This window comes from Pteropus alecto, unplaced genomic scaffold (genome assembly GCF_000325575.1).
Source record: "Pteropus alecto unplaced genomic scaffold, ASM32557v1 scaffold202, whole genome shotgun sequence".
Taxonomy (NCBI): Eukaryota; Metazoa; Chordata; class Mammalia; order Chiroptera; family Pteropodidae; genus Pteropus; species Pteropus alecto.
The window spans coordinates 2,312,867-2,324,436 of NW_006432451.1; the positions used below are offsets into that span (position 1 = coordinate 2,312,867).

Here is an 11,570-nt window from a genome sequence, read left to right on the forward strand (position 1 = left end):
AGGTAAGGCTGAGAGCCTGACAGCAGGAAGCTGGAAGAATTGACTTTTGGTGGATTATATTTTCTCTACAAGGTGGTAGAGAAGGCATTAGTGGCCCAGCTACCAGCCTCTGACCAGCACAGTATGGGGTTGTGGTATGATAATATATCTGGTCTTTGTCCCTGGTTCCAGGACCAGAGCTTCTAAAATGTTTTCCTGACTGGAGGGTCTTTTGTTAGTCATAATGAGCCCCTTGCCATCACTCCTGGGTTTATGCTAATGAAGTGACTTATGGCTTACTCCTGGATAGCTTCTAGATAGGAGCTGGTGGCCAGAAAGACCAAGCCATGATTAGAAGGTTGAGACTTTTAGCCCTATCCTGACCTCTGAGGAGAAAAAAGGGAGTAGAGATTTAGTTCAAACACCAATGGCCAATGATTAATCAATCATGCCTACATAATGAAACCTCCATAAATACTTCCAAATGACAGGGTTCAGAGAACTTCTCAGTTGGTGAACACATCGAAGTGCTGGGAGGATCGTGTGCTAAGAGAAGTCATGGAAGATCTGCACCCCACCTTCTCCCATGCTTTGCCGTATGCATTTCTTTCATTGGGCTGTCTCCTCAGTTGCACCTTTTATAACAAACTGGGAAACATAAGTAGTTTTCCTGAGTTGTGAGAGCTGTTCTACTGAATTATCAAACCCGAAAGGAGAGTCGTGGGAACCTCCAAATTTATAGCTCAGTCAGTAAGAAGTACTGGGACTTGTGACTAGCAGCTGAAGGGTGGGGTAGTCAGTCTTATAGGACTAAGCCCTTAACCTGTGGAGTCTTTGCTAACTCCAGGTAGTGTCAGATTGAACTGAATTGTAAAACACCGGTTGGTGTCAGAGAGAACTTCAGGGGGGGCCGGTTCTGCTGTCCGGGGTTCAGAGATACGCCCAGTGCCCTAGTTCAGTTTCATCCTGAGAGTCAAAGGCTTTTGACTCTGCTGGGAAGCTGACCACCATTTCCCCACATATTTCCAAGGAAAAACACATTTCTAGATTATAAACTCAGACCTAAACAAACTTCTGGAACATGACCATTTATCCTACGCATTAAAGGACCCACAGACTAGGGATATACTGTGCGCTCTTCCCTACCACTTGCCCTGGGCTCACCTGGATTTTGAGCCGGAATTTTCTGATGCCAGAGAAAGCTTTAAGTGCGTTCAGAGCTTGGATTTTAACACTGTTGTCCTTGTCATCCAGCATGGAGCCCACCAACATGATGTCATCAGTAGTACAAGCGGAGGCCTAGTGTGTGCCAGGAGAGACAGAAGAGGCAGGAGAAGCGGGTGTCCTGGGCCCACGGTTCCCCCGCGGCCCCGCCATATCACCAAGACCCCTCAGCACAACCCCTCCCACCGTCAGATGGAGAGACAGGTCCCAGGACAGTCTGACCAGTCGAGGGGGAAAGGATCTGCTGTAGCCTCCAGGGGCCAGGCTGACTGGGAGGAACCTCCTGCTTCCCTTCCCTCACCTCAGCCTCCAGCAAGTACACACAGCGCGTGATACTGTGCAGGATCATGCTCTTGGTGTATTCATCCTGTTTGCACTCCAAAGAGTTGAGAAGCCTCCGGAGTTCACCTGAGTCCCTCCCATGCCGCTCTCGCTCGATTGCCAGGCCTAGACAGCCACCCCAACCCAGTTTAGGCTGTGGACTCAGAAGTAATGAAAGAATGGGGTTGGGGTGAGGGAGAAAGACCTGGGGACAAAGCTGCCTTGCTTTTTCTGAAGAGAATCTTTCTTGCTATATGTAGGACCCCCACGTACAGTTGAACAGGATGTGTACTGCACAAGGGCACATATCTAATGCTGTATTATTCATACTGTAAACATCACAGTTTTTAATGTTTACCGTAACCATTTCCTGGCATATGCGCGAAGTCATCATATGAACTAGTGGAGGCTCTGGGCATGCAGGCCCCCAATTTTCCCTTGGGGAGAACTGCTGATGCCAAATTTCCACTCGGTGGCATCCTGGAAGCTAGGGTGAATGAGAATTTAAAGACCTGCCAGATGAGTCCTGAGGATCCCCTACAGTGCCATCCACTACCTAGGGACCCTGAGGTAGCATCTCTAGGACAGGTTTGAGGAAGATGCAGAAAAGAAAGAGGAAGAAAAGGAACTTAAAAGAGTCACCTTTGGGCCCTCCCACACTGGAGGCCTCGAAAGCAGGTGCCTCCTGGGACAGAGCCCTCTCCCCAGGGCCCGGACACTCACGGGCGATACAGATGGGTGAGGTGCTGCAGAGGGGTGGTTGGCATTTTATGCCGGTCTTGATGGCCTTGTAGAGCAGGTAGATGGCCCCAGCGCCCATGGCCAGGCCCACTACACTTTTGCGGATGTCCAGCTGTCCCAGGTCCTGGGGGACACTCTTGCCCATGTCTTCTTGCACCCAGGTGGGAGCTAGGCCCGAGGCACCCAGCAAGGACCTTCTGGAACCAGAACTCTGGCAGGGCCAGGAACCCAGGGTACTAGAATCAGAACCCGGGCAACAAAGGAAACCGGGGGCAGCCAGGGGTGCTTGGAAGGAGCAGTTTAGTTCAGAGGCTGTAGGAAACGAGGGTCCAGACTCTATAGGAATAGTCTGGGGCAGAAAGGTCCTTCAGGTCTTCTTTTCTTTAGGGGAGTCAGGTTGGTGGGGCCCCAGCAGGCGGCGCCAGAGGCTACATTTCCTCCGTTAGTGGACAGCAGAGACCCAATTTCCCGGCAACCGCCATTGGATGTTTCTGGGAGGGATATTTGGGGTGTGGCCACTGGCAGCCCTGTTTCCCCTCACTTCCCCATAGATCTACTGCTGGGCCTCAGGTGCTTCTGCAAGTACAGCCCCCCCTGAGGAGAGGGGAGCACCTTATAAAGTTTTACAGTTTTGAGGTAAATTTATCATCTTCCAGCATCTGCATGTCTACTGTAGTGTATATTTTTACTTGTGTGACCGAAAGCGCTTGAGGGCACTTGTCTGCATCTCCAACATTCACCACAGAGTCCTGCACTTAATAGGTGTTTAAGTCATGACTCCTATCATTCTTTGAGGACTTGAGGGCAGAACAGTGATATAGAATCTGGATACTGGGGCTCCAGGCCCATTTAACCAGTGTGACCCTAGAGGAGGGGCTGCCCTTGCCTGGGTCTCAGTTTCTGCGTTTGTAACCTAAGGAGATCCAGATTTACCATTCTAAAACTTGAAGATTAAAATTTGGGTAGGTCTGTGCCTTTAAACCATGGGGATCTAAATCTGTGAGTACCACACCCCAGTCTCCCCACCACCACACACACACACACACACACACAGAGGACAGAAAGAGGCTTGAGGCCTCTGTAGTCAGAAGATGCCACTACCCTGGAGAATGAAAGCTCAACTTTGGAGGCCTTGATCTTCACCACCAGAATGGAGCAGGTGAGACCGTCAAGACCCTTCCCTATGGGGATCTAAATCTGTGAGTACCACACCCCAGGCTCCCCACCACCACACACACACACACACACACACAGAGGACAGAAAGAGGCTTGAGGCCTCTGTAGTCAGAAGATGCCACTACCCTGGAGAATGAAAGCTCAACTTTGGAGGCCTTGATCTTCACCACCAGAATGGAGCAGGTGAGACCGTCAAGACCCTTCCCTCCTCCTTTCCCTTTCCCCACCCCCCAGTATCCCAATACTGCTGGTATCACCTTCTGGTACAGAACAAGGAGGTAACAAGCCCCAAGCCAGGCTCAGACCCAAAGCCAGCACTGAGCATGGTTGTACCAGAACAGGGCCCTACCTGCCTGTTAGCTCCTGTTGGAAGGTTCTGGGTCCTGGACTGCACTTGGGCTTAAAGGAGGTGAGAAAATATGGAAACACCTGTCCCAAAGATGCTGCAGCTAGCCAGGCTCGTCCACCCGGAGCCTTCACCCACCACACTGGGGCTGCAGGCAACATTCCTAAGTGGCCATTCTTTTCCTTTCCTTTTTTCCATCCTTGGTCCTCAAGGGTCAGTCCTAGCACTCTACCCAGCCCCAAACTGCGTAACTACATGGACTCTCTGCATGTTGTGAGTAGAGACCCCCAGAGGCCTCCTCTCTACCATGGGACCACCAATCACCACCCCTGAACTCCAGGAAGAAAACAGTTGCCTGATGAGGACCATTTGGGGTTCCAAGGCTCCCCTGGTGGATCTGAGCATAGATCCTCAGAACAAGGTTCCTGCCCTTCTCTGGGATGTGACCCAGAGTTACTGGTCTCACCAATCCAAGGAGTTGACTCTGCAACCCTCACATCCTAAGCAAACACAGTGCTCACATGTTCTTTAAAGACCTCCAAAGGAGAGCTTTCTTGGCTCCAACCTAACTCCTTCCTGCTACACCGAAAGCCCGTTTCATTTGGTTCTACCCTCAAATGGATTAGAGGCAGAGGCATTCCCAGTATATTTTCATCAGTCTACAGCACAACAAAAAAATAAAGAGAGAAATGTCTTATTTGTTGGTGTAAAATCAATGACTGTTCTTTCTTGGGAATGACTGCTTTTGATTCAGATGATGTCAGTTTGAGGAGAATTAAAATATACTTTTATGAAATGATGGTGATAATAGGCGGTAGATGTGTTTTTTAATGTTCTTAGAGAGCACAAATTAAAGCTGCAACTCTTCATGGGAATTTGGCTTTTGTTTTCTTGTTTTGGTTTTTGTTTTCTGTCAAATCCAGAAATCCGGAAACATTGGCTAGAGAGTCATATACACACAGCCAGCCCCAAGTTTCTTACCTACCCTCACCAAGGCAAAAGGAAGTGGGCTGTCCTAGCACATACCTCTCTCTGCCATCCGCACCAGCTTTCTACCTTCGAGGGTGATGTTTCCATCATGTTAGATGAAGTTTAGTTGAGAGTATGAGCTCTAGCGAGACTGCTAGGTTCAAAACCGGTTCAGTCACTGACTTAGCTTTGAGATTTCTTCTTGCCTCATTTTCTCTACCTGTAAAATGGGAATAATAATACCGACCTCATGGGGTTTTGGGGGTTAAGTACTTGGAACAGTGCCCAGCACAGAGGTCACTAGATGTTGACTAAAGTAATTACTATCATAAGGAGGTTCCACCTGGAAAAAAACGTTAGAAGGCAGTGAGCATACAAGTGGCGGGCCTCAATGAGGCCTAAAAGGTACATCATTCAGCCTCTTCCACTCACCCTCTACCCGTCCTACCCTGGTCTTCAGGCTAATCACTCTCAATTCCTGTAACCCACTTAACTACCTTGAATAATTTCGGATTAGAAAAATTAGAGAAACCTACTGTGCAAGACCATTAAGGAGGGTGACTATGGAAGGGCCCAGAGCTTGAATGCACAGGAGAAGCTAAAGGAAAATTAGCCTACTCTATATCTAACGAAAAGCCTGTCGGAGCCCGACCGCCTTGGGTTTGGGCAAATTCCATAATCTGAGTCTCAATTTCCTCCTCCGGAACACGGATCTATTAATACCTACCTACTACCGGGAAGTGCTGCTGTCAGAAATGAGAGTGTTATGACTCTCGGTGCACAGAAGACGTTCGACACGTGCGAGCTTCCCTCGCAGAAAGCCAGAAGCGTAGTGATGAAAGGCAGGGGGATGGGGGCTGCCCGTGCCCTGCTGCGGATCCCACTCTCCGAGACCGTCCCCTCCCCAGCTAGCGCTCACCCCCGCCCAGGAACCAGATTCAAGGGCCTCTCGGTAGCTCGTTACTTCTGCGAAGGCGTGGGGACAAGGATAAACGCGGCGAACGCAACTGGGAGCGGAGAGGCGGCGCCCCCAGAGGAGGAGGGGAGGCAGGGGGTGGAGGCCGCGCCTTTCCCCGCCCCGGGCCTCCCCTGTCTTGCCCTCCCTTCCCGGTCTACCTCCCCCCAGCGCGCATCCGGCGGCGGGCACAGGATGTTCTTTCGCTCCCGTTCCCCACACCCGCCCCCGCGCCCCCGCTCTCACTTTCCCTGCGCTCCCCTCCCCCACCCCCGCCGCGCTCGGCGCCGGCACCTAGCTTAACTCCTTCTCTCCCGCGCTCCGCGGCGCCCTGCTGCCCCCAGGAGTCCCATCCTTCCAGCCCCCCGGTAGCCCGAGGGCTGCCCGCGGAGGGGCGGGCCTGGGTTGAGCGCTGGGCCAGGGTTCTCGGGATTCACTGGCTCATCTGGGGCGAAGGGATGGAGGGAGAGCCCCCGGCCTGAGGCCAGCATCTTCTCAGTCCCTGCCAGGTCAGCGCTGCGGAAGGGGTTGGGGATGGGTACCCGCACTAGACCGAGCCACGCGCACAAGGGGGGCCGGCCAGGTAGGTGCAGTTAGCTCCAGGCCCTGCAGTGGGGCAGGAAGGTGGAGACCTTAACCTCATTCTCTCCATAGTTGGGATGAGAAGGGGCCCCGGGTTCAAGCAGAGGATGGAGGTGACGCCCCTCACGGCACGTCACTGTTGCCAAGGCAACCGGGGACGGCGGAAGCGCGCTGGGGAAGGGGAGACCTTCGAGAAAGAAGGCTGCGGGAGGCTTTGGGATCCGGGTGGGGGTGGGGAGGCGGTGGGGGCGGGCTTTTCGATCTTTTCTTGACTCGCTGGTGCGCCAAGAAACTGAGAAGACAGTTTCTGTTCGCTGGTTCGTTCAACAGACGTTCATTGAGCTTGAACTATGCTTCGCGCTGTGCTTAGACACTGGGCGACCGCGGCGCTCGATCCGAACCCTGCTCTCACTTGTGACTGAGTTAGGGCAGGGTGGCTATATGTCCCGGGGTTGTCTGTAGAATCGATGTAATTATTAATAATGTCCCTTTTCAAGCTTAAAAGTATCTCAATATGGGGGGGGGGTAGTTAAGGAACCTTGTCCTCCAATCCATGAAAGCCTCCGACCCTGCAGAGAAGACAAGCTATTGTCTACTCACTGTGCACTCAACAGGCACTTTCTTGGCACTTTGTCTTCTCTGTCATTGCCCCTCATTCTGCAAAGGTAAGTATCACTACCTTTAAAGATGAAGAAACTGGCTCAGATTTGCCCACAGCCAACCAGCTTAAGTGTTGGAACCAGAATCCAGACGGAGGTCTATGTGGCCTCTGAGTGCCCTATCTTTGCTTCCTTCTTAAAATAAATAGATGATATTAAATAAAAGACACTGTCCCTGCCATGAAGGAGCTTATAATTAATAGGGTTGAAAAAACTACAGGTAATAACTAAACCATTAATTTTGAAAAGATTAAGGGCAGCTCATAAGGCTCAGAGCGGAGTCGATGACAAAATAATCGGAGTAAGGTGGAGATTATCAGAGCCTTCCTGCAGGAGGCAGATTTTGAGCTGGGTTATGAGGTTGTGATTGGGGTGTATATGGGTGCATGTATGTGCGCATGTGCTGTGTGTGTATGATGTGGTGCCAAGAAAGAAACTAAGGGCATCAGACTAGGGACCCAGAGCTAGGCAGGTTGGAATCTCCAATGGTGAGAAGATTCCTATGAACACCCCAAAGCCATTGATTGGGTATGCACTCTCTACCTTCCACCCTCCCCAGTAGTTTTGTTTCTTACTGGAGCAGAGACCTCCAGCAGGCTGCTGCACTCATTCCACTCTGCAGTCAAGGTTTATGCAGTTGATATTTGGCTCCAACTGACGTTAACTTGGATGTCAGCTTCTCCCTTCCCCACCCCTCTCTGAAGATTCTGGAAAACAAAAAGTAGTGGCCCTTCCAAACAAAAGGGCCCGAGTCAGCATAATGAAGCCAACAGGCTTGATGGGAATGGGGAGACCAAGTCAGAAGAGAGAACTGGATGAGAAAGGAGCCACCAAATGGATCAGTCACTTTGCGGCCCTCCTGCTCTGCACCAGCCCTGTGCTGGACTCTGTGGTCTGGGCACGCCATGAATGAATCCAGATCCCTTCATATGGAACACACAGGTTAGTAGCTGGTGTACCCAGTGGGCTTGGTTGAAAACTCTGAAGTTGATAACACACACAATAAACAGTATTTGATAAAGATTATTCTAGCAGGGTGTATAGGAGGAAGGAAAATGCTGGGCTAGAAAGGACAGTGTAGCAGCTGCAGTGGGAATTTGGGCCAAAGGTGGAATCTGTGGGGTTGGAGAGGGAGGGGTGAATGAGAAAAATAAACAACGCATCTTGTAATGAAAATGACAAAGGAAAGAATTTGGTAATAGGTCAGATATAGAATGGTGAAGGAAAAAGATAGTTAAAAATCCACCATCATGGTGAGTTTGGGGGATGGGAGGGTCACAGTGGGCAATGGGGAAGAGCTGGTGTGAAGGACATGAGGATAAGTTCAGTCACTTTCAGGCCATGTGAGTCCAGGTGTCCTGTAGGTAACTAGGCTTGGAGATAGGTAAGTCCAGAAGGACAGTGGGCTCCATTGTGAGAGAGTGTCCCTGTCACTACAGGTGTGCAAACAGTTTCAGAACAGTCACTGACCTGGGATATCATGGACAGATTTCATACATCAGGTAGAAGTTTGGAATTGATGACAGTGAAGGTGCTTGCTGACAGAGTCTGTGAGTGTTGGCTGGGTAAACACTTGTGGGCAGCATGCCTATATGTGTGGGAAGGTGGTCCATGGCCCAGGCCTGTGTTGGCATCCATCTCCTCACCTTTGGCTACAGAAGGTGCCAGAGATGCCATCAGCTGGGCCCTGGGATGTGAGGCCCAGGTGAGGCACTTTAGCAGCCTGGGGTCCCTCCCCTCGCCCCACCCTGGAAGGCCCTGGAGCCCAGGCCTGTGCTGACTGCCAGGGCCCTTCCTGGAACTCGGCAGGGGATGGAGCCCCTCCCTGCCTGCCCTGGCACACTCCAGGCACAGCATGTCCCCTGGGGTACCTTGCAGACACCCAAGTTGCCTAGGGCATGAGATAGGTCCCCACCCACCAGGAAGAGTCCTGCTCTGGGCTGCCATCTGAGCTCCCCGCTCTGGAGCTTTCATCCTCACACTGGCCCCACCAGACTACAGGGGACAGCAGACACAGAGGAGGAAGGAGAAGCTTTGTGGCTGGGTGGCAGAATTTATGGGTCTTTGTTGTGGCTTTGGGTAGGAGGGTGGGTAAGGCAGAAAAGCAGGGTCTCAGGCTTCAAAGCACCTCCCCACCTGCTTCTCTCTCCCTCTGAGGAAACCTTCAGGGGCCTAGTGGTTTTGAGGGGAGGGGACAGGAAGAGTCTCTGAACTCTGGGTCAGCTGAGGACAGAGATAGGGGAGATCTTGCCCTATATCCCATTTCTCCCAGCATCCTCTTCCTCTGCTCCCCACCACCCTAGAACAAAATTCTACCTCCGTCAGGAACGAAGAATTATATCCTCCAGAGGCCTTCCAGAGTGGTGGGGTTTGGAGGAAATGTGACATGTATCCAGCAGCCGTATGCCCCGCCACACCTGCCGGGTTGGGTGAAAAGAATGCACCTCCTAAGTGGGTAGAGACCACTCTGCTCAGGCTGGGGGCTGTGAGACGCTTTAGTGAAAGGGCGAGAAGGCAGAGGGATACGCCAACCGGCCACGTGGAGGTCCTGAGCCAGCCGCAGGCAGGGGCGGGAGCCCAGGAGCCGGCAGTGAGCTCGCCCCTCCCGCTCGAGGGAGCCTCCGAGAGTCGGTCGTCAAATTTTTTTAGAAAGCAAGAGAAAATATGATTGTTTCTTTGTGAGTAAGATGTATCTCTCCTGGACCAATCAGTTGAGGCCAAGGTGATAAGGAATCTGAGCAAACGTGGCCACGTAGGCTCATGTCTTAGGTATCGGGACATTGTGTTCCAGCCCCGGCGCGCTGGCACCGGGCCCAGGCGCTCACACCAGCCTCCTCGCCCTGTTTGTGCTCGCGGCTTGCGCTCGGCGCGCAGCTTCCCCACCACCGCCGCTGCCGCCGCAGCCGCCAGCGAGTGTGCGCGCTGGGTCCCCGACCAGGCGGCCCCAGGGACCTCCGGGGTCGCCTGTGCAACTTCAAGGGCGCGTGCCCGGGCCTTACAGCACCCAGACCTGTCGATCCCCGACCTGAGCCCTTGCGTGGAACCCCAGGAGTGTGTGGGATCTGGAGTAGCACAGTTGGCGGGGTATGGGGGCAGGCGGTGTAGCTCCACGAGAGAGAGGAGCCGCCCAGCCTGCCGCTGAAGCCCCACCAGAGCTCGGCCCAGGAGTCTGGAGGAGGATAGCTGGGAGCGCGCCAGTCCCTGACTTGGGAGACCTGGGATTCAGTCACGTGACAACGGAAGCCGGGTAGAGGGGGCCAATTCAAGCGATCCCCGGAGGAGCCTCCCGGCTCCTCGTCTCTCTTCGCTGATCCTTTCTTCACACCAGCCCGGAGACTCCAGGGACTTCCAGGGGCTGGCAAACCAAGTCCAGCCCTTTTGGATCGCTTGGGAACCCCCTGGCAGGACGTCAGGAGTAGGAAGAGCCCGGACAGTAACGGGTGGGAGCGGATAGCAGGGTGGAGGAAGACGACCCCAAACTGGAACTTGGCCCCTCCCTTTGTCCAGCCCGAAGGATTTATTCAGAGCCACGTTTTCTTCTTACCCATCCTTCTGCAGAAAGACATTGCTGAGTGCTGGTCCTGAAGGTTCTTCAGTCTCCAAACCAAGGAGGGGACAAAGGACTTAGACTGAGCGCCTACCACTGTATGGAAGGCTCTGTTGGGTCCTGCTAAGGTTGCCATTAAAATTTAAATTAAAAAAAAAAATTAAATTAAATTAAAATTGTTAAATGCACAATTCCTAAAGCCCTTTCTTCTCCCTCCTTCCCACTTCCACAGTTGGTTGTGCCATTTGCCATGCCGAGAGAGCCGGTACTCCATATCTACCCATCTTTCAAGCTCCAGCTCATAAAGCCTGCTTGCAACAGTGCCAGCCAAACCTGATTCCTCTCGCCTCTGAACGCCCCACACACTGAGTTTGTACCTTTCTCACGGCACAGCGTGTGGCCTGTCTCATATTCTAGTGATCTGCTTACTAATCCTGTTCTAACCAGATTAAAAAGCCCTTGAGGCAAAAACAAAGTGCTTCTTTGAGGCCTCCCCCATCCCTCCAGCTCATCCTCCGCAGGCTAAGCTTGGCCCTGGAGTTGATGTACAATAAATGTTGGGTGTATTGAAATAATTTCCTGCCCTTGGTCAGTTTGCAGGCAAGTCGAAGAGACAAACACATAGCGTTGAGGTTAAATAATAACCCAAGCCAGCAGGTGGTAAGTACCAAATATGTGTAAGAGCTATAGGGACTCAGTAGAAAGGAGGTGGTGATGTGGGGAAAAGATCCCAAGGGGTTCTAGGCCTTGATCTGTGTGTGGAGGAGGAGGGAGGGGGCGTTGAGGTGACTCATGCTGGCTGACAAACCAGCCTCGGTGCTTGGCGCTTTACATTCATGATCTCTAATATTTAAGGAGCGGGGTTGGTGGGGGGAAGTTTGGGAGGAGTAGAGGGGACCGTGCCTAAGCCAGACCTTCCCAGAGCCAACCAGAGCATAGAGGCAGCCTTAGTCTGGTCTCCTCACCCTCATTCCCCGGGCACTTCCTGTTCCCTGGCTTGCCACTCCTAACCCACTACACCCAATAGGGCTGCCCAGCACTGCCCAGTTCTGGATGCACTCTGGTCCCGCC

At 52.5% G+C, this 11,570-nt stretch overlaps 1 protein-coding gene across 2 annotated transcripts in view; it reads right to left on the minus strand.

Annotated features, from left to right (window-relative positions):
• The window catches only part of ARMC12 (armadillo repeat containing 12), a 12,352-nt gene extending 6,481 nt beyond the window's left edge, over positions 1–5,871 (minus strand). The window contains exons 1-3 of one of the 2 annotated variants that reach the window (XM_006907329.2): positions 2,167–3,434; positions 1,505–1,650; positions 1,144–1,278 (exon numbers count right to left, since the gene is read on the minus strand). In XM_006907329.2, the coding sequence (XP_006907391.1) occupies positions 1,144–1,278; positions 1,505–1,650; positions 2,167–2,410 (525 nt within the window). In that variant the 5' untranslated portion in view covers positions 2,411–3,434. Of the gene's footprint in view, positions 1–1,143; positions 1,279–1,504; positions 1,651–2,166; positions 3,435–4,813; positions 4,977–5,483 lie in introns of those variants that run through there. The other variant, XM_006907328.3, reaches the window with a different exon arrangement.
• Between the last annotated feature and the right edge of the window lie 5,699 nt (positions 5,872–11,570).